General features: G+C 38.3%; 1 protein-coding gene across 2 annotated transcripts in view; it reads left to right on the plus strand.

Moving 5' to 3' along the window:
* LOC125458176 (lysine-specific demethylase 3B-like) overlaps positions 1-23,682 on the plus strand; it is a 113,574-nt gene that overhangs the window by 86,448 nt on the left and 3,444 nt on the right. Inside the window, exons 17-26 of one of the 2 annotated variants that reach the window (XM_048543148.2) lie at positions 2,273-2,532; positions 6,370-6,639; positions 7,630-7,801; positions 9,872-9,962; positions 10,048-10,178; positions 11,329-11,448; positions 14,924-14,947; positions 19,798-19,937; positions 22,526-22,702; positions 23,175-23,309. In XM_048543148.2, coding sequence (XP_048399105.1) covers positions 2,273-2,532; positions 6,370-6,639; positions 7,630-7,801; positions 9,872-9,962; positions 10,048-10,178; positions 11,329-11,448; positions 14,924-14,947; positions 19,798-19,937; positions 22,526-22,702; positions 23,175-23,309 — 1,520 coding nt within the window. The remainder of the gene's footprint in view (positions 1-2,272; positions 2,533-6,369; positions 6,640-7,629; positions 7,802-9,871; positions 9,963-10,047; positions 10,179-11,328; positions 11,449-14,923; positions 14,948-19,797; positions 19,938-22,525; positions 22,703-23,174; positions 23,310-23,682) is intronic. The other variant, XM_048543149.2, reaches the window with a different exon arrangement.

A 23,682-nucleotide genomic window follows, 5' to 3' on the forward strand; every position in this document is an offset into this window, starting at 1 on the left:
TAATACTTAATCTCTAACATGGATATATTTTCTGGAATCAACATCTTCACTTCAAGATCACAATCATCACATTTTTAATCCAGTTGTCCTTCAATTTTGCAATACAGATTTAAGAACTGTTTTAAAAACCAAAGATGTTAAAGGATCACTGCCCTTTTAGAAAGCAAGTAATCTGGCATTCATTTAAAGTACTCTGTTCATAGCTACTTGGTCAAGCCATATTGGAAGCCGAGTTTGCAGACCAGCTGAAACCAAGGGCTGTGTATGAATGGAACATTAGCTGGCAGCAAGTAGTTGATTGGCCCGTAGACTAGTGACTAGCACTTGGTAATACAGAACTTCTGCCTTCCAGCAACTCTCTGACTCCCAGGGTTGCTGAACAGCTGGCATGTGAATGTTTTAGAAGAAACAGTCAGGCCCCTGGAAGAGAAGGAGCTGTTTTTGCTCTGCAATGAAAAGCACCTCAAGCCTTCAGCTAGCCAGTTTAATTCCCCTTTCCAGTGCTGTAAACTTCACTTAATTGATAAGTCAAAGGCCTTTACAAGTATGAGCAAGTTACCCTGTGCCTTCTGTAAATGGTGAAGGCAACTAGAGAAAGGAGACCGAGAAACAGCATCTGATCCACAAGAGAATCATCTCAGTAATCCCTGCAGACAGGAACCAGTTCTTCCCTCCATCCATAATGTCAGTGTCTACCTGTGTGTGTGCAGAGGGAAGTTTATACTGTTTTAGCTAAGGAATTGTTTGCTGCTGATTGAAAATTGTTCCCCTGCAGTTGGAATTTTTTTGTAAGTAGTCATTTTTGCTAAGTACAGAAACGTGGCCCATGCTTTCTGTCAACTTAACTCTAAAGTCAACTAAGTTGGGAATTCTGTGTACTTTTTAAAACCTTTAACTTTTGTGATGACTCTGAGAATACCAGGCATGATTTACAGCATACCGACCCAGTGAGAGGCAATAAAATGCAGCAGGTAATTTGCACTTAGCAAAGTCCACAAGTAACGACACAGTTGAATGTTTTTGGTTATACTGATTGAGTTATGTTGGTTATCTTTGTATTACTGGCTCCACCAATCTACTTTTTCAATTTCTGATTCTGTTCACAGTAGTTTCTTTGTGTCTACTGTGCCAAATTCTTCAGTCATTTTAAAACACTGATTATGTAACTTCTACCTAAAATCTTCTGTACTCTTGAGCTTGGATACTAACTGAGTTTATGTAGTCACTTGTCCTCTATCTTTTAAAAAATGGTGCCATGTTGATCACTGCTAACCTGGTCCTTCCTTTTAATTTATCAACATTTTTCATTAACATGCTTGGATGTCATAACCCACTTCTGGAGCAGGTGGAATTTGAACCTGGGCCTCCTGATCTAGAGTTCGGGACAATATCTGAGCAACACAAGGGCCCCTCAGTGTAGCTTAACAATTAGTCACTTTTGTGAAGATGATTAATAGTAACACCTGTTCCTAAATGCAGGGACTGTGTTTCTAGTCCAGTGACATTGTCATGAAGTCAGTGCCTCCTCCCTTTTCTGTTAGAGATAGTTGGGTTTTTGCAGCAATCAGCGGTGACCCTCTAACGTATATACTGGGCATAATCATACAGCATAATGACCTGTAGATCGTTTTCACCGTGTGTTGTAAAAACTGGTAACCTGATTTCTATTTAGCTACCTCAGAATTTGCATGCTGTTATTGACAAATTTGAGCTTTAAAAATGCAGTACAACAAGGTTCCAGCAGTAGTCAGTATTTGTTGTAATATGTTCTGTCTCCTTCAGGAGAAAGAATGGATACATCCTCATAGAGGAAGCAACTTGATAAGTGTACCATGATTTTATCAATATTGAAAATACTCTCAAGGGAACATGGCATTAGATCTCGCCGGGGAGACTGACATCCACAAATGAAGGCATACCTTTGCACTGCTAAATAGTGTGGTGAAACATAGCATCCAGAGATTTGATTGGAGGATTGTTTAGGATAATAGTATGTAGTGTCTTGCAGGATCTTGTTACAGCAGTGGTAATACCTCTCTTTCTGTTGTGAGGTATCTTGGGCCAAATTTGTGATGATGCATATCTGGAGTGCAGAACCAAATAGCCAAAATTTTAAACCTCAACTAGTAACTTTGACTCAGGCCACTGCAAATGTCTTTCTTTTGTACTAATAACAATCTTGGCTAACATGAATAACAAGCAGAGAGCATACTTGTTGCCTTCTTGAATCCATATCAATAAATTCAGAATTTTATTTTTCCTTCCTTTCCAGAAAGCGCCAATTCTTTGCGATCTGTATTGAATCAAAGCCAAGATTCCAGGCCACCCTTAGCACTGGACTCATTTAACGCTTTATCTAAGCCTCCCTCCATATTAGAGCCATTTAGCAGCCTTTTGTCTGGAGGACCTTCAACTACGAAGACCGAAGGGTCAAGCCTTAGGGATCTTCTAAATTCTGCCCCAGGAAAATTACAGCGGGGAACTGCTGAGGCAAGCCTTCCATTTCCATCTGTCTTCACGTCTGTTTCAACGGTAGGTGTGTCTAATATTTGAAACTGTGGACATTGAAAAGAGGTGATAGTTTTTCACCTTGATTACAAACCTACTGAGAGCTCACTCTGCCTTCTCTCTAGAGTATTTAGAATTTCCTATTGAAGAAGAAAATTCATTAATATGTATTTTGATTATTGTCCATCCAAAGTATAAGATACAGGAGCAAGAATAGGCCACTTGGGCCATCAAATCAACTCTGAGTTTCAATGATTTGATAATATTCAACTGTATTTTCCAAACTCTACAGCCTTCGCTATTTTTTAAAAACAGTCCACTAATTCATTACCAACTGAGAAAAGAAGTTCTTTCCTATCTCCATTCCAAATGGCAACCCTTTACTCTGAGATTATGCCTGTGGCCCTAGACTCTCCAAGGGGGAACAAAATCTCAGCTCTGATGAAGAGCCATTTCAACTCAAAACATTAGCTTGCTTTCTGTCCATGGATGCTGTCTGACTTGCTGTGATCTCCAGCATTTTTTTTAATCTTCTCAGCATCTACCCTCCCATGCCCTTTAAGAATCTTGTATGTTTCAATAAGGTTGGCTCTTCCTCCTCTTAATTCCAATGAGTACAGGCCCAACCTCCTCCTCCTGCAGTCATAAGAAACTCCCTCGCTTAGCTGGGATCTAAGGGCATCGTGCAACGGCTTGAGAAAGCATCTCACCACCACCTTCTCCCAGACATCTAGGGACAGGCAATAAATGCAGGCCAGCCAGCAATGCCCACGTCCCATGAGTGAATTCAAAATGTTCTAAATTCTTTGCTTTTGAATTCTTAATAATAAAGTCAAATTCTTTCCTCTTGCCTACTGTTAACTGTTTCTGCCTCCCTTCCCTTTTGAATAAGGGTGTTACATTGGCAGCTTTCAAATCCTCTAGAACTTTTCCAGAATCTAAGGATCCTTGGCATAGCACTATCTGTGCATACATCATCTTTCTAGTTACTATATTGAATATTCAATATAGTATCTCCTCATATTCAAAGGACTTAGCAGCTTTTAGCCTCATTAATTTGTCTCGTACTATCTTGTGTTTATTATTTAAGTTTTTTCCGAATGGTCCTCTTGCCCTAGATTATTTAATAGTTTTGGAATGCTTTTGTGTCTTCTACTGTTAAGACTAAAAGAAATTATTTATTTAACACCTCTGCCATTTCCTGGTTTCTCACTATTGTTTTCCCAACCTCCTTGTCTGAAGGCCAGTATTCATTTTGGCCTGTTTCCACTAGAAAATGTTTTAGAGAAGCCCATGCTGTCCTATTTGATATTGCTTGTAAATCTGCCCTCAAAGTTTATTTTCTCCCTTTTTTATTTTTTCCTGATTTTTACTTTTTTTTTCAATCTTCTGCCTTTGGCGTAATTTCTTCCACATTGTATGTTTTTCTTCTTTTCAATTTGATTGATGCTATTTTTAACTTAGAAGTATATCTTTGTGGTGAGCCATGAATTATTTTATTAAAAGTCTGCAATTATCCTTCAACTGTCTTTGCTACTTAAACCCCTTTCCCAGTCCACCCTCCAGCCAGTGCTGCCCTCATTCTTTTCTAATCACCCTTATTTAAGATTAGGACAGTTGTTTTCGACCCACGTTTCTCACGGTCAGACAGAATGCTGAATTATAGCAACTATCGCTGTTTTGGGGGGACTTTTTACTCTGAGATCATTTATTAAATCTGACTCATTTCACATTACTAGGTACAAAATAATCTAATTCCTGGTTGGATGAACAATATATCGTTTCAGGAAACTGTTCCAAATAAAGCTACAAATTTTTCATTATGTTCATCTCTGCCAATTATACTTTCCCAATCTGGTTGAAGATTAAAGTCATCTATGACTAATGTACTGTCTTTCCTGCATGTCCCATTATTTTGATTTATTCTATGTCCTGCCATATAGCTCCTGTTAGGGGGCCTTCAGACTACTTGTACCAGTGTTATTTTCCCTAGTATTTCTTTGCTCTGGCGATATGGATTCTACACCTTCTGATCCAAGATCATTTCTTGAAATTGCTCTTATTCCATCCCATACCAACAACATTACCTCACCACTTTTCCTTCTTTCCTGTCCTTTCAAAATGCCACGTATTTCTGAATATTTCATTCCCAACTCGGATCTCCTTGAGCCGTGTCTCCGTAATGGCTGTACGATCACATATATGACCATGACCCTAAATTAATATTGTTGTTTAATTTATTTTGCTCTGAGCATTACATGTATTCAAGTAAAGAATAATTAATTTTGCCTATATGCCATTTTTATTCCGACCCCTTGACCCTGTTTGCTGCTTTTACTTGTTTACGCCCAGTCCTTTCCTGTCACATTCTGGGTGTAGTTACCCACAAAGCTGCTCTGCAATACCCTTGCGATTGTAAACTCATATTTCCCCTCTCCCAATCGCCTACATCTTTATCTCTCTCACCCTTTGCAATTCCCCCCACCCCCAACCAAAAAAAAATTAGGTTAAAGCCCTATTTATCTCCTTAATTACTGACTTTTCCAGGACACTGGTCCATCATGATTCACATGAAGTCTGGCCTACTGGAACAGTTTACTTCCACCCCGGTACTCGTGCCAATGTCCAATGAACTATAATCATTTCACCCATGTTACTCTTTGAGCTATGCATTTAACTCTTTGATTTCATTTACCCAATGCCACTGTTCCCGTTGATCAGAAAATAATCCAGAGATTGTTAATCTGGAGATTATGCTTTATAATTTAGATTGAAACTGTTCAAAATCTTAGAACAAATTCTCCATTCTACTCCTATCAATGTCATTAATTCCAAGATGTAGATGACCACACATGGATCCCCCAACGACCCCCTCCAATCCCTCTGCAGTTCCAAGGAGACCCTGGCATGTGGCACAATGTCTGCGGCAGTGTTGTCTTTTGCCGAGTACATCAGGAAAGATGCAAGCATTAAGTGGATGATTATTCCCCAAAGTGCAGGCAGTCAGGTTAAAGCTTCCCTTGTATTCGTACAACATCACTGTTTTCTGTTTGAATCTGCTGTGCTAAACAATTCACCTCCCACCTCTCCACGTTTGTCCACAAGAGACAAGCTAGGAGAACCCCTTCCACACGCCCGGATGAGTGAAGCTTCAACAATACTCAAAGGGTTCAACATCATGCAGCCAAAGCAGTCCACTTGATTGGCACCCCATCCATCACCTTTACTATGGACTCCCTCCACTGCCTGTGTAGTGGCAACAATGTGATTGTTGATACAGAAGTTGATCTGTGCACCTCAAGTCTGAAGCAGCTTTAATACTATTCATAAATGGTCACTATTCATAAAGTTGGCTCCATGGTTCGAAAAAAGAAGGGCAAGAATGGTAAAAGTAAAGAGAAAGTCAACAGGAATGCTGTTGAGTTTTTAATCCAGTAAATCAGTTTTGTCCGAATGTACACACTAAGTCAGTACGATCTAGCTATTTCATTGGGCAGCAAATCACTGATGTGAACAGTGGAGAAACTATTTTCAGCTCAACAGAGAACTACATTTATAAGATTAGAAATTAATGCTAATTAAATGATTGCAAAATCATCAGAAATATTTTGGAGATGGACGCATTTCTTATTACAAATGAGGTGGATATATGGACTTGGTCTCATTTGAAGGGAAGTAAAAGCGATCGTCAGGTTAGAGGCATTTCAACAGCTTTGTCATTCCTCTGCTATAAATTCTACGTTAGTAGTCCAAAATATTACATCCTAGGTGCCTCCCTCAAAGGAAACCTTTTATGTTATTTTATTTTATGTAACTGATTAATGGCTATTAGTTAAAGTTCTTTTTGTGTTTTTAATACAGGCTGACAAGGGGAAGGGGGGCCTACCAAACTTTCTGGATCACATAATTGCATCAGTGGTAGAGAACAAAATGTCTACAGATACGTCAAAGCGAAGTGGGAATCCTACAGAGGCACTGAAGGAGAATAAAAAACAAGGTGTAATGGAAATGAGTGTTCTGGACCCAAACACGCAACATTGCTGGCTCTGTGATGGTCGTCTGCTCTGCCTCCAAGACCCCAGCAACAAAAATAACTGGAAAATCTTTAGGGAATGCTGGAAGCAGGGACAGGTAACCATTCCATTCATTAAGAATGATCCTATTTAATTGAATGCATGAATGTAAGTCTGTGAATCAGTTTCTGGTTGGCTAGCTAATTGTACAAGTGTGAAGATTAAGTCACTTTTAGTGTGGTATGGGTAGAAGATTCTGCATGGACATACACACTTTGTTTGGGAATACACTGTAAAATGATTTGTTTATTAGCATTCAGTGGATTTTTCCAGTCATATACTCAACCTAGACATTCAATGACCCTTTAAAAAACCATGGCATTATTAGTTACTTTGCCCTCCTTTTAAGTTATATTTTGATCTGGAAGCATCATCAGGAAGCTTGGTATGTCATCAAACCCCTTCTATTCATGCCACTCCTTGGTATGCAGCAATTTTAAAAATTTCCAGTTAAGCACTTCAAACCTGTAAAGCAGCTCTGGATCCTTTCACACGGTTTATTGAAAATGGTCTTCATGTGATAGTTCAGAGTGACAACAATTCAAACTGGCCTTGAATTTTAGTCCGTTGTCACATATTGCAATAAGTTCATGCCGGTTTTTTACGTACAGATCAATTGCAGAGGTAAAATAGTTGATTTCCTTTCTATCTTGGTCATACATTTCAAGAGTGTGATCCCACATCTGCATGTTAAAAATGCAGCCTGTGCTTTATCTTTTTAAAAACTTAGCACAACTGATTAGTTCACACCAGCAATCTGTGAAATAGCCTCGAAAAGTTGGAATTGTTTAAAATAAATGCTATATTGCTTCTTACAAACAGTAACCGAATTTGGATTCTCCTGTTGTGACATTGTGACTTTTCATCTGTGGGCTCACTCCATTGTGTAGCCTGATATTTATTTTACTGCTGACCGTGTTTATCAATAATTATTTCACTTGGATGCATTGTGTGGTCAATCACTTTTTAAAAAAAGACCACAACTCAATTCAATAGTGCTTTGAAACTTAAGACATTTTCGACATGAATCTTGTGTTTCTCTTACTAGCCAGTGTTGGTGTCCGGTGTCCATAAGAAATTAAATTCAGCCCTCTGGAAACCTGAAGCTTTCAGCCGGGAGTTTGGGGACCAGGAAGTTGATCTCGTCAACTGTAGGAACTGTGCCATCATCTCTGATGTGAAAGTCCGAGATTTTTGGGATGGCTTTGAGATCATTTCCAGTAAGTAGAAAGATTATTTGTTAAGCGTGTTAAGTCTGAATTTTCAAATCCTGAAACCAGAAGTGGAGCATTCTACTATTCAGGTCTGACAATCAAACCCACCTGATTTCTCTTTTCATGGGGAATGAATAGAATCAATGCATTTCACCTCCAACATGTCAGCTAAGATCCTAGGGTTTAGAATCAACTGGTTTGATTTGTGAGCTAAACCAGTGACTTTAGCAATTACATTGAAACGTTGAAGTGAGGAGGCATTCAGACCTCCAATCCCATTAGTGCTTTCCAAATATTCCGTTCTTAGATCTTCTAAAGTAGGCTCCAGCATTTTTCCCCACGATTGATGTTTGGTTAACTTTAATTCTCTGTGGCTCACTCCCTTTCTGAATAGTGGGGAGTTAGATTTGCCACACTCCAATCTGTAGGGACTGTTCCAGGCTCAAGAGAATTTTGGAAGATGACAACCAATACCTTCAGTTGTTCCACGGTCACTTCCTGTAGTCTATTTCTTAGAGTACTATCAGGCCCTGGTGATTTGTCAACCTTTAACCACCTTAATTTCCCATTTACCATTTTCTAACTGTTTCTCCACCTTTCACCAGACCCTTTGTTCCCTAACATTTCTGGAAGGTTATTTGTGACCCTCTTTGTACAGGCAGTACCAAAGTATGTGTTCAATTTTTCTGCCATTTCTTTATTCCCTACTATAATTAGTCTGGCTTCAGGCTGTAAGGGACAGGTATCATATGACTCTTCAGGTTTCATGAAAAATCACTCTTAGATGGCAGATCAATGTTTGTAATTTGGAATTCTTCATCAAGCTTCAGGAAAGTATTTTGGAATGTTTTTAAATAACATATTTCAGACTCTATTGTTCATTGTCCATTGAGCAGTGACGATTCAGCTAGTTGTCCCAAAGTACGAGCTCAAAGCCTGAAAAGTCAACCTATAGTATACAGTTGGTGTTAGGATGTACCTAATTCTAATGGAAATTGATTTTCTGCTCCTCAAGTGTAAGTAAATGTTTGGCTTTCCTTCCAGGAAAGTCCTCTGCTGATTTTTGGACTCATCTTGAGATGGCAGGATACCTTCCATACATTTCTAAATAGTTCTGCCTCAGGCACCACGCTATAATTAGTATCTCTTGGAGATCTTCACCTCCATATTGTTCACCAATGACTGCTGACCCACTGTCCGAGAACCACAGCGATGAGCGAAGCAACTTCAACAGTAGACACTGAGAAGAAAGTTTGAATCCCAGTCCCTGATCGCTAATCGATAATGGTTTAATGATCATCATTTCCTCTTAGTTTCAGATTATTATTGAATTCAAATTCCACCATCTGCCCTGGCAGGACTCAAACCTGCATCTCTGGTAGCCTAGTAGTAATACCGCTAGGCTGTTGTCTGACCGTTATCTGTTTTCATTATTCATTATCGAAACCATGCTATTCGGAAACCTTGAATCAGTTTTTAGATGATGCTTTAATTTTGCAATGCCATAGTCAACGGGATTAAAGTAACCCAATTCAGTCTGTGACCATAGTGTACCAAGATATATACTTTGTTCTGATATTTTGTAGTTTTGTATTGCTTCTAACTCTGGGTCTTGAAAATGATTTGGAGTTGCCTCTAATTTTGTGCATGTCTATGAAATAACTCCTCAACTATTACTAAAGCTGTTGACTCCTGGTCATCATGGCGTATATTCTCATGAATTTGCCCACTCTGGGTATCGAAGTTAGAAATCTGCATTGATATTAAAGCTAAGCATCACCTTTTCTTGTTTTATTAATGAAATTCAACTTTCCATTTCATTGGTTGTCTCATCTTTGTACATGTACAATATTTATATATTCTTAGTGTCAATACTGTAGATGGATCATGCCCCATGCCCCAACCATTGCTTTATAATCAACAAATCAATTTTTTAAAAAATTGAGATGACCTCATGAGTGAGGAAGATTAAACAGTAGTTCATTCAAACTATTTCATGCGTATAAGTAGATAAAAGGTTTGGAGCCTGTATTCGAATTCCTGGAGTCCAATTTGAATTATGCTTTTGTGCCACAGAACGTTTGAAATCTGAAGGAGGGCAGCCAATGGTATTGAAGCTCAAAGACTGGCCTCCCGGTGAAGACTTTAGGGACATGATGCCAACCAGGTAATATAATTTGCGCACATGCTGATATCTTCAGGCTTAAAGAGTGCAGATGCAATAAGTTATCCTGTTGTTTCTTGTCATGCAGATTTGAAGATTTGATGAATAACCTCCCTCTACCTGAATACACAAAGAGAGATGGAAGGTTAAATCTGGCTTCACGGCTCCCAAATTATTTTGTACGCCCTGACCTCGGACCAAAGATGTACAATGCTTATGGTGAGTATCATAAATTCTATTAAAAGATTCCCTCTGTTTTAGACAAATATGTCAACAGATTAGCTCCTGGCCTTCCACAAACTTAGTTTAAATTTTTGTGTACACAGATCCTGATCCAAGCCTGGAATTTCAGTAAAGCAACAGAACTCTTCTATCCCTGTGATATAAAGTTTCTGATCCTTGCCAAACCTTTGATTGCATGCACATTAAACCTTGGCAGAAACTTACTCTGTATATTACCAAATAGATATCCTTAATATGTAAGATTCATCTCCTATGGATTGTATTGTGAGTCTAGTGTCATACTTTCTACATATTTTAATTCATTTACAAACCTTGGAAGATTAATTTCTTCAGTTCCTAGGAATTATGACAAGCATTAATTCATTCAGGCAAATATAATGGCGAGGCAAGATGTAAAGGTAAGCTAATAATAAAATTTGGTGTGCTGGAACTTGTATTCCCATTGCCTCTGGCAAGGTTAGCCACGACTGAGAGTTCTTTCATGTGAAACTTCATGGAGGATTTCAAGTGTAACTGGAAATTCAACATTGCGTGATACAACTAAAATCATGACAGCCAAACAAAATGCACTCTTGATGTTCTTATCAGTGAAAGGAAGCTGCCCCATTACTTTGCTTGATCAACTTGTTTCTTTTCTGTCTAAGTCATATGCAAAATTACAAAGATATGTTAGCAAAACAAAGTGATTAGGAAATGTTACCCTGAATTTATTAAGTAGAGACTTCTACCTGAATCCACAGTTTAAAAGACATAAGTACAAATTTGCTTTATAGTTCTGATCTGGTTTATCTTCTATGACCATCTTGTCTCTTCTGCTCTAACTGACGTTCTTTGTCAGTCTAGCAGAAGGTGATCAGACCTGGGATTCATTAAGACGTTTTTCTGCATTTCAAAACTTCTGTCATGGTTCTCTTCTCTCACAGCTTCCACGTTTCTAATATGTTAATTTGGCAAGCAATTAACTTGGTTATAAAGAGTTATAAAAGCAGATTGATCTTTCAGAGCACGTTTTACTCTTTACAAAGAACATTTACTGTCCACCTGATCTTCAGGCTAATGACGATAATTGTATGCGCCACTATAATGGAGTTAAAAATAAATGAAGTGCATTGCTGCTCTTTATTAGGGTTAATAACAACAGAAGATCGGAAAGTTGGAACAACAAACCTCCATTTGGATGTGTCAGATGCGGTTAATGTGATGGTTTATGTTGGTATACCATTAGGAGAGAACAATCATGAAGAAGGTAAGTGCAGTCAGCAGTTTAGTTTTCAGTGATTGATAACTTATTCTGGTAATGTGGTGATGACAGATTGCACAATCAGATTACTTCTTTGCGTATAATCAAGTGCTGTTAACCTGTAACCTTAGCAGTCCTTTAATTAACCTCTTTGAATTGGAGTTTGTAAGGGGTGGATAGTGGTGTTGACTGTGAGCTATCAATGTAGAGTAAATTAGATTGACTGTGTCCTCAAGAGGAGATAGTGATGAGTCACCCACTTGTTACCTCTGGCTAAAGATGATTGCAAATACTGCAACCTTGTCTTTTACAGTGAGGTACAGGGCTATGCCACCATTGAGGGTGGAGATATTTGTGGTGCCCTCTCTTTTTTAATTGCTTTCCATTATTCATGGCAGTTGCATGACTTCATTGCTTTGATTTGATCATTAATTGTGGGATGACTTATTTCCGTCAGCTGTATGCTGATGATATGATTAGCATGATTTGGTAAGCAATATAACTTCACTATGTTACATGGTTAAATTGTAATCTATGCTAATATTTATTTGTTGTCAGTAATTTTTTATTTTAATCTTCTATTGTAGCATCTATCTTTGCCCTATGTATATGTCCCAGTCTTTAATTTGCTATGTTTGAAAAATATAATTAAAAGTAGTTTTGATTTGGTGCTTTTAGTTTCCTTTTGGAGGGTCTGTGAAAATCCATTAATATGCGTAACTTTTTTGACAGCCTATTGACTTAATTCCAGCTCCATGCTGTGAATCTTTGGTAGAGAACAGTGCAATCAGTTGGATTATGGTGAGAAAACTGAAATTCTCATCAAAGAAAATCTTAATGGGTGTGTGCCTGCATTTGGGAAGATCTAAGCCATTGTCTTCCATGTTCTTCATCAGTTCTGTGCTTGGTCATTGACGCCATCACTTTCCGTTGCAGCTGACTTGAGGCTGAATCTGTTTGAATCTTTGGTGTCATGCTTGCTTCCGGGACAAGTTAGGACACACACACACACCAAGTCTTCTTCATCCATCATGCCAGTATTTGCTGATTGCCTTTGGTTTTTAGTTTACTTCAGTCAACAATCTTCAGATCCCTCCCTTGTTGCATCACTTCATAACTCTGTATTCTGCAACCCTCCTAGTTCTTAGTACTTCTCTAATTCTGACCTTATACACATCCTGATTTTTTTTTATCAACCATGCTTTCAGTTTTCTATGTCCAAAACATGAGTATTCTCTCTCTAAATCTCCCTTTCCTTCCTTCCTGTCTGTCTTTCACTCAAACATACCTTTTAACCGTTTGTCTTCCTATCACCTTGCATAGTTTGATATCAGTTTTGCTCCTGTGAAGTAATTCAGGCTGTCATATAAAGTTTGTTCACACAACGTGCGCATGCTCTGTCTCTCATTTACACACACACACACGGATGTGTGTGTGCTTATTTGTGTAGATGTAAATACATGTGTATACATAGTGTGCAAAACGAAAGATAAGAAAGTTTGCATAGGCCATTGTTGGATCAAAAGTCATTATTATAGCTGTTTAAATATTCAGGATTATTTAATACTGACATTTCGGCCCTAGAAAATTTTCTGAAGAAGGGTCCAGGCCCGAACCGTAAGCGTTCCTGCTCCTCTGATGCCGCTTGGCCTGCTGTGTTCATTCAGTTCTACACCTTGTTATCTCAGATTCTCCAGCGTCTGCAGTTCTTACTATCTCAAAGAGAGATTAGCATTTGTTTTCAACCATGAAAATTGAATTAATTAATTCGCAGTAAACAAACTGCTTGGAATCCCAAACCTGTGATCACAGTCTCTGATCAGATTTCCTAACATCAAAGCATTGCTTCTGTTCCAGAATACAAATATTAGGCATTTTTAGTCAGTCATAGAAGTTATGGCGTTGGTGTCAATCGTCAAGGCATTTGAGACATTTGCATTTTAAGATCCTGGTATAAAAATTGAGCTACCACTGGCAATTGTGTCCTTGTTCCTCTTGTATCAAAGGTTATAAAGTATATTTCACATTTTTGGAATTGCAGAGACCAAGTTGTGCCACCGCCCCTCATCAGAAGCATGTTCTCCAGTGCCACCTCACTGCAACCTCAGGATTGTCTTCACTAAAAATTGCACCCTATAACTACACTAATCCAGAACTGAATACTTCTGTTGAAATTGTTTTTTGTTAATCATATCGGTTGGAGGATATTGTACCAATTTTGTTGTGCAGTGATGTGGTACTTTTGAAGAAGCCCTGTCTTCTCATCATTTTCATTGTCACTTTCATGACCACTGACTAGCTCTTTTTTCCAGGAAAAAAGTTGCTTAAATTGTCACATTCTGTCCTCAAATCTTAAAAAATCTACATTCCCAATTAGTAAAACAGAATTTAAATTGTACTGTAAATCAGTGGCCCTGACATGCATGGTTGTAGATTTTTGTGTTTTAATCTATCATTATTGTGAGCTGCCTACTGAGTCAGGAGAGGGATAAATTATGTGGGATTCTTCTTTAGGTTGCTACTAGATTTCAACTGAGGGAGAACTGGATTATTTAAGTTTCAGGTTTCGTATTGGGAAATTGTTAGCTTTTGATAAATCATAAGCTTAGTTAAGACAGGATAGATATTGTTGGCTGTGCGTGCAGCTAGCTGCCACTTGCTGTCAAGGCAAATGTAGGAATAGTGACCTCTTCCCGGCATACCAATTTGTAACAATGGAACTAAGCCATTGCGTTCCATAAAAACCGAAGAATGTAGCCATAGAAATGGGCCAGTTAGCCCATTTGATCAGATAATAGTTCATCTGACAATTATCAATTTTACTTCCCTGTCTTTTCACCATGTCCCTTCATTATTGACTCAAAATCTTCCTCAGCTGTGAATTTGCACTACAAATCAGCCTGTGTCAGCCCTCTTCGGTAAGGGATTCTATAGACTCTCAACCTTCTGAGAGAAAAAAAAAATTCTTCCCATCTCTGTCTTAAATGGTCGACCCCTAATTTTGAGATTACGCCCTGACGTATTAGGTTCTCCAACAATGAGAAGCAACTTCTCCACATCTACTCTGTCATGTTCCCCAAGAATTTTGTATACTTCAACAAGGTCATTTCTCATTGTTTTAGATGAGTACAGGCTCAACCTCTTCTCCGTATCTTGGATCAGCCTAGTTAACCTTCTCTGGAATGCCTCTATTGCCAGTCTATCTTCCCTTAGATAAATGTTCACAGTATTCCTTGTATAGTTCTAACAAGATCTTCCAGCCTACCAAGAAAGCAGCACCTCTAGAAGGGGATGGATTGGCAGTCTTTTCCGAGGACTGTAAACCACTGAATAAAATGATCTTGAGTCAAAGGAATTAGTTGAGCAGCTCTTGATAACCAAACTTAAATCAAGTATAGAGCTTGAATTTTTTTTTGTGGGGTTGGGTCACTGTAGATAATTGTTTTTTTTTTAGTTACACGATTAATTTTCTTCTTCACAGGTACAGACAACAGTGGAGTGGCAGGTCTGTGTATTTTCATTCTGTTTTTGAGGCATGTGATACATTGCAATAGTTTGTCACTTATTGTTTCCATTACTCATAAGATCAGGTGGTGGTGGCACATTTCTGAAGTAGACTGCAAATACCTTGATTACTGTAGTTGGCATTGAAAATAATGCAACAACCTCTGCATCCACTAATCCATTGACTTTATGGATTTGTTGAAATATTCTTCAGCTCAGGAAGTGCAGCAAGTCATTTGCTGTATGTACTTAGTTCATTGTTGCCTTTGTAATTCTCTTTGGCCTTTAGTTGTGAAGACATTCCAAAAGGCTTAAATTTGTTTTCTTGGTAAAATCTCCACAACTTTATATTGACACAAATAGTTCCCTGTCACGTCTTTAACTTTGACATAGCATTAAGCAATTTAAGCTTTTTAAGCACTTAATATTTCTCTGTTGATCATGGTTAATCTCATTGACTGACATTTCTCAAAACTTAAGACCTACATTTTTCCATTCATCAATTTGATTTCCAAAAACTGTCACTGACTGAATTGTAAATTTGAGTCTTGTACAACAGGTACCTTGTACTTTCTTTGTTAGAGACCTGGCAACATGGCAAAGGGTAGTGTTCTTTCCACACTGTTTGCTGGGTCTGTTAAAATTATTTGAAAATCTGCATTACTTTTATAATGTATGTCACTAACCAACTACGGCAATAAAAGTTTTTAGTAGCTGAGGGTAATCAGAAACTGTTTCTGATACACTAATTAATGTTTTTTTATTTTACATAATTTGCCAGTTGTGTGGAGTTTTATAGAACAGTAATGGTGATTCTAAATTAATTAAAATAAATACAGGGAATCAGACCATAAACCAGTTCTTGTACATTGGATTTTGCATCTCTCCCAAGACCAAAAGAAATAGGAACAATATAGCCAATTGTCTCCTTAAGACTGCCCCACCATTTAAGCGGTCATAGCTGATCTGACATTCCTTGCATCTGCTTTCTTGAGTTTTTCCCATAACCCGATTGATTCCCCGACTGATCAAGAATCTATCTATCTCAGTTTTAAATATACAATTGGACTGAGCCATCATGGCTTTCTGTGGCAAGGGTTTCCAAAACCACTCAACCCTCTGAGAGAAGAAATTCCTCCTCTTCTCAGTCTTAAATTGGCATCCCTTTACATTGAGACTGTGCAGGAAGATTCCTCTCGACGTTTACCTTGTCAAACTCTAAAGAAGATGATCTCTCATTCTTCTCAACTCCGGTGAATAGAGTTCCAACCCGTTTAGCCTTTGGCCAGAAGACAATCCCTCCAAACCACTGATCATCCTCGTGAACCGTCTCTGAACTGTCACCAATGAAATGACCTCTTCCCTTAAATGCTGGGACCAAAACTGTTCACGTACTCTAGGTGTGGTCTTGCCAGCACCTTGTGCAGTTTGCAGTAAGATTTCCCCACTCTTATACTCTGACCCCCTTGAAATAAGGGCCCACATTCCATTAGCCTTCCTGACTACCTGCTCCACCTGTGTGCTAGCTCTGTGTTTTGCGCCCAAGTAACATCAAATCCCACTGTTGCAGCTTTCTGCAGTTTCTGTCCATATAAATAATATTCTGTTCTTCTGTTCTCCCTTCCAAAATGAATTATTTCACATTTTCCCACCTTACAATATCGTCCATTTGTCAACTTGTTGATCAATTATTCAACCTATCAATATCTTTCTGTAAACTTTCAACCTGTTTTTCCGCCTATTTTTGTGTTGTCTATGAATTTGGTTAGTTACATTCCTTCCTTCCTCCACATTTATTAATATGTATTGTAGTGGCCCCAGCACTGATCCCTGAGAAACCCCACTGATCATAGATCACTGACCTGAAAAAGAATCCCTTATCCTTACTGGCTGTTTCCTGCTCATGAGCCAATTCTCTATCCACACAATTGCTGAATAATTGTAATATGTGGTCTGTAATGTGTTCCTGAACAGATTTTAGCTTGTTTCATTTTTTACAGTTGACAGTTAGAATTAGGTTTCATTTCACATGCACTCAAGTACAGGGCTTTATGAGTACAGTGAAAAGTGTACAAAATTTCCATTTCTGGCACCATCTTAGGTGCAGAGATATCTAGGACAAAATCTTAGATATAAGTTTCAAAAAATCTTGAAATGTTAAGAGTTCAGCATTACAGTCCTGCTAAAACAGAGAAAGATAGAAAGAAAATAAAAACAGATGGAGCAAACGAGTCTGCAGTGGGCTTCTATGATCTAGTTACAATTTCTGTCCAATATAGCTAAATACCAAAAGTTACAGGTTCATTGTGTCAAGTTTGCAAGATATAGTACAAATGATCAGGGTCTGTTTGTTTGCTAGATATCCCACAAGCTTTCATGTTAAAAATTGTCTTACTAGTCTGTCTAGAATGTTCACTTTTAAGCAAGGTCCTTGTGATTCATAATCTGTGTATGATTACATTAATATCTCGACTTTGACAAAAGCTTTGCTCACAGATGGTGATGTCTTCCCTTTATTGAAATCTCATACCTAATAATTTTCACCTGCTGTTACTCTTTCAAATGCTGTCGTGATAGGGCTGCTAAAGTAATTTTCTTTAATCTCACTCTCACCATAAAAATATTTCTTCCCTCCTTTCCACCGTCTGTGTATCCACCATGGTTTTAATGCCCATCTCAGCTCTCTTTGTCTTTATGCTGAGTTTATTTCCTGCAAGTTCTCCCAAACCTGCCTTGGCAGAAATGTTCCTACTGCTACTGAAAGGCCACGTCCTTGAAGCCATCTCTTGTAGATCTTTAATTTCCCAAGTTCTGTAAACAAGGCCCTTTTGGCCCATTTTGAATTCTATCACTCTTCACTTCTTTCAGCATCAGTACATGATAATAAAATTCTTCCATCGAGTCACTTAAAACTGGATTCACAAACTTCCAGGCTATCTCATCTTTGATTCTTCATTTGCTCTATGTCTTCAGCTATCGGTTGAACTAGTGTCTCTTCTGCTCATCAGTTCCCTTGGTCCAAATCCTTTCGTATAACCCATGCTGGTTCCCAGAATTTAATCAAGTCCACACACTCAAGTCTAGATTTATGTATCTGGCACAGGAGTTGACCTGTAGGATCCAGTGAGCACTGTTGGGACATTTCTCAGGCTAAACACCCAAGATCCAAAATACATGAGGGAATAAAGATTAATCAATCTTCTCTTCTCTAATACTACTGGATTTCTTAAACTCCTCTCTCATGTCTCTTCACCCTTGTCTTTTAACAAAGTGCAAGTAACTTGTGATCCTAGTTACAAAATATAATCTACCTGTTCAGCTACATCTGCTGTTTCTCCTTCCCCACACTAATCGAGACCTCTTTCCCCAGTTTCCTTGATGCTCTTGATCAAATCTTACAACCTTCTCAGATTTCTCATCTCTTCCCTGAGCCCCTTCCTCGTTCATTTTGCCTCTGCTCTTCACCCAATCCTAACAAATTGCAAAGGACCTGATATATTTTTACTGGCTCCCATGTTAGCTGCTATTATAAATAATCCTGCTCTCCATCTGCACTTTCCATTCCTTTCAAAGTTTCTGCTCATTACCATCACCTCAAATTGCCATTCTCTACCCCATTGTTCTTGCAACATACCACCTTGTGACAAACCGTTTCCTGTCTGAAGTCCTTGGCAGTATGTCTCCTAAATCAATGGTCATCTTCCACCTGCGTAGAAAGGATCTATTTTCACATGCATGATGACTAAACCAAGCTACACTTCTCCACTTCCTGTGTTAGCCTCTCCCTTTCCAGACATTTGAGCCATGTTAAACATTGAACTGGTTGTGGTAGGATCATGTTTAGCTCACAGTAAACACTCCATTTCCTGCCAGTTTCATCAGTTTTCCTGGTCTCTAGCTTGGCCTGATATTGAATTTTTGCTTCATTGTCATTATATGAACAAGAAGCCATGCTCCAACCATATAACATCTCTCTGTCTCAAGAATTGCTTGCTATAATCTCTGAAACATTGCCTCACTACATCTTGTGGAATACTTTTCCATGCCAGACTTTCACTATCCCTATGTTCTCATCACCAATCTCCCATCTTCTATTCTCGAAATTTGAGCTTGTCCAAGTTTCAGCTGCTTGTATCCTATTCTGCAGTATGTCCTTCTTACCCTGAATTAGCTGCAAGAGCCCTGTATGTGTTTTTTGCCTGTAGGTACAGCTGAATCCATTGAGCTAAGGCCTGATTGCTGGCAGTAAAAAAAAAATGAAGTCCTGAAGTTTGAGACATTCAGTCTGCTCTACCATGTTTTATCCTACCACCTGGCCAGTCCAGTTTTCATGTTGGGGTCTTGCCAAATCTGAAATAATAAAATGGGTCATCCAGAAAGAGCTTTGGGTCACTTTGCTGTAAGTTGTGCAGCTGGCCACCATTCTGAGTCTCTCTGCGCAGGCCGGAAATTGCCCATAAAATTGATCTTGCTGACATACTGGCTGCCTGCTCCTTAAGGCTTCCAGTTAAAATTGTTATCACTGCATTTAAACCATTTCATGATGACATCACCTCCATTCTACAATTTCTACTAGTCACACAATTGATGTAAGACTGTTGGTGGCTGTGTTTTCTACTGTGTTGGTTCCACTTTGTAAACTTTGGGACCAACATTATTTGCTTCTTTCTCCTTCATGACTCTCATTAACACTCCCCCTTTTCAATATCTCTGGATATCTTATTCATACGCTAAGCGTTAATTCACTTCTAATTATTCTCTCTGTAAAGTGCCTTGCAATGTTATTCTCTGTTAAAAGCCCTGTAGAAATCAAAATTGTTTACTGTGTATTATGCATTACTATATGATCAGAGGTAATGAAAACGATCGAGGAGGGTGACGTGGATGAGGTGACAAAGAAAAGAATCCACAAAAGCAAAGAGAAGGCCGGTGCACTTTGGCATATCTATGCAGCTAAAGATGCTGAGAAGATCAGAGAGCTGCTCAGAAAGGTGAGCTTCACAGTTGACTTCAATGTGAATGCCTTTTACCAAAGGTGTCAGGTTAAGATGTGTTTTAATGATTTATTCATTGGATTCGGATGTCATTGGCAAGGCCAGCATGTAGAATTCTTGTGAAGATGCTGGTGAACTGTCACCGTTAACTGCCACTGTCTCTGGGCTGTAGAGTTTCCAAAGGAACACTGTTCAATTACAGCATTGCACCTTACCAATGGGTACACGCTGGTGCTAGAGAGTAAATGTTTAAGGTGCTGGATGGGATGCCAAACGATAAGATTGCTTTGTCTTGGACGGCACTTCATGGAAGTCGGAGCTGTATTCATTCTGCAGCACTGTAGGTGCTCCAGTTCAAAACTAAAGTTTTGAATTCTCTTAATAATCACCTACTGTTTCCAAAATATACTTTAATGTTACGCGTAAGTGCAATTGTGTTACAATTCTGATATTTTACAAAATTATTATTTTCTCTGATTTTAATGAAATTGTACATTCATACCTTCCCAACCCAAATTTGTTGACTGTCTCAAGTATTATGGCTTTAGTCATTACTGTGTAAATTTCTTTCCTGATCTCTTTCAACATGCTAAAATGCTTGCCTACTGGCCCAGGATAGCTTTTGTTTTCACTTCCTTTAGATGAATCTCTTTCTGCCTTGCATAAATTGCTCAGTATGTTCAATTTACTACAGTAATGGATCCCAACTTTAATGTTAATCTTTTTAGTGAATATTTCTTGGGTGGTACTGTATTTTGATTTTTTTTGTTCTTCAACTTTACAGCTACTTTTATCTTTTAGGATTCTAACTTGTGTAACAGCAAATGAATAGCTCTATTACTATTGAAAATACATCTTATTACACTTGTCTTTTGCTATCTTGAGCCCTTCTTACACAAGCAAAATGTCTTAGCTGTTCTCATAAATACTTAGTATAGTTTTATTCTATGATTTCAATACTCATCTTTAGGGAATAACATTGTTATGCTTCTATCTATTCCTAATAGACACACACACATCTTCCATTTCTAGCATTATAATTTATAAGTGCCTATTTTTCCCCAGCAGATATTTCAGCAAAGCATTATTATGATTCACCTTTCATTTCTTTGGTTCCTTCAAATGATGTTTTTGTCTTGGTACTTCGCAATATTCTCACCCTTCTATAACCTGTGGATTCTGTTATCCAATATTTCCCCAAGTTGTATATTATGAATGCCATGCTAATTACTTGCAAGAACCAGATGTAGGTTATAATAATTGGGCCTTTGACAAGTTTTGTCAAAAGTGACTTGCACTATATTGAAGTGGAACTCATCATAATCCTGAGGATAACAGGTGGCTGCTCTCTTTGGAGAGAGGTGATTGGTGAGTTTAACCCAAGGGTCAGCATACCACAGTCAAGCATAGAGGGTGAGAAAGCAGTGCTTTCATAGTGACATCAACTAGTATAGGAATTGTGCTACTTGTGCGTTGTAAATCAGCCAACTGAGCTAACTGACACTCATTAACAAGTTAAATTGACATTTACCTTTTTAGTTGGCAATTCCCAGTTTATTTTGGATTGATTGTCTCACCTGTTTAAATTATTGCATTCTCATCCCTGTCTGTTCTTCACTCCAAAGCCCAGAACTGGAAGAGGTATTTTCAAATAATTTTTTATTTCATGATGCCAATCCAAAGAATTGTCTGAAATGTGTAACAATGAACAATCAAGTTACAGAATATATATTTCAAAATTCTTTAAAGGGAAAAGATCACACATGCTTTTCATAATGATGTGACTTTCTGTTTATCAGGTTGATGAGCACCCAGTAGTTATACATTTGTGCACCTTTGTACCATAGTTTTATGCTCTTCATAGTCAAAGTAGTGATGATATGACTATCATATACAGATGTAGAAGACTGCTCTATGTTTTCTGAGGCTTTACTAGATTGCGTTCCTTATCTGTATCCCTGGGAGAACTCAGTGATTGTGTTTATATTTTCGATCAACCTGCCCCACAGACGATTCTGGTCAGCCAGATAAATTTACTTAGTTTTAGTCCTTTAAGATAGCAATGCTTTTTCTAAAATTCACGTTTATTAAGTAACAATTCTTCCAGTTACGATCCATTTCCTATTTCCAGTAGTATTCAACATAGTTGTTCCTTTGCCTGTGGAGAATCTTGAACTGTGTGGTGCTTTGTCTAAACGTAAAGAGATTAATTCTCGAAAGACGTTTTTATTCTTAGTTTTGGTTTACCATTCTCACTTTCAGGTTACAATTTCACGATTGTATGTTGAGATGTATTTGCATCAATTGAACATTGTTGTGACCATAAGACATTGGAGCAAAAGTAGGTTGTTCAGTCTATCCATTCTACTCCATCATTAGCAAGATCTTGGCTGATCTGAAAGCCCTAACTCCACTTTCCTGCCTTTTCCCCCATGATTCTTGATTCCTGTACTGATTAAAAATTGATCTCGACCTTAAATATATTTAATAACACGGTCTCTACAGCCTCCTGTGGTAAGCAATCCAGAGAATTCACTAGCCTCTGAGGGAAGAAACTCCTCCTCATCTCATTGCTTCTTGCTCAGGTGTCTGAAGAGCAAGGTCAAGATAACCCACCAGATCATGATCCGATCCATGACCAGAGCTGGTACCTGGACCAAATGCTGAGGAAACGACTGTATGAAGAGTATGGTGTGCAGGGCTGGGCCATTGTACAATTCCTGGGGGATGCTGTCTTCATCCCAGCAGGAGCACCTCACCAGGTAAGGATCTTTGGTTCCCATATTTTAAGGGGCAAAAACAAGCCCCATTTGTTGCTCAAGGTGTGAACAATACTAAAGATTAATTTAAAAAATAAACTCGCATTTATATAATGCATTTCACAACTGAGTTGCAAAAAGAAGCTTTAATTAGTTGGAAGAAAACTAAACAAAACATGAAATGTTACATACTTATTATATGAGTGCTATTCTTCCAGTTATAATTTTACCTGGAATATCTTGCTGGAAAATAATTTAGGTAAAGGTATTTTCGCTATAGAATTACTTTTCTGTTTCTATATCAGGATGGGTTGATACACAATGGTAATCTCACTGTAGAATTACAATTAAAATGCACTTTTGGTCACTTTTAAGGTCAGCTTATTCGTTATCCTGCCTCCTTCTGTTCCTGTCAATGATGTATGAAATAAGTGGAGTCAGAATCTGATGTAATAGCTGGACTTCTTTGCTTCAGGTTCACAATCTGTACAGCTGTATCAAAGTAGCCGAAGACTTTGTCTCTCCAGAACATGTCAAACACTGCTTCCGTCTTACTCAGGAATTCAGGCACCTCTCAAACACTCACACCAACCATGAAGATAAATTGCAGGTATGGCATTAAGAGGAACTTCCAGTGACTAAAAAACATTATTTGATCTCAAGAATATTCCCACTTGCAAAAAAAAATACATCTTAAAAGTCCCAGCAGTAACGAAATAACTGGCTCTCAACAAATTTGGTCTTTGCCTTGGTGAGTGACAGCAATGTGATCCAGTGAAGTTGAATAGTACACTCCAATTCCTGTAGGCTTTTCTAGAATTGTCACAAAATGTGTTATTTGGTGATACCCACAGTCATTTACAGAATTAGTTTGAACAGCAACCAAGACCTGATGTGATTGAATGCTGAATGGCAAAATGGACCATCGCTGACCAAAGTGCTCACATAGGATAAACCCATGGGGAAGAAAATGTAAAATTACT

Source organism: Stegostoma tigrinum, chromosome 13, assembly GCF_030684315.1.
Source record: "Stegostoma tigrinum isolate sSteTig4 chromosome 13, sSteTig4.hap1, whole genome shotgun sequence".
NCBI lineage: Eukaryota > Metazoa > Chordata > Chondrichthyes > Orectolobiformes > Stegostomatidae > Stegostoma > Stegostoma tigrinum.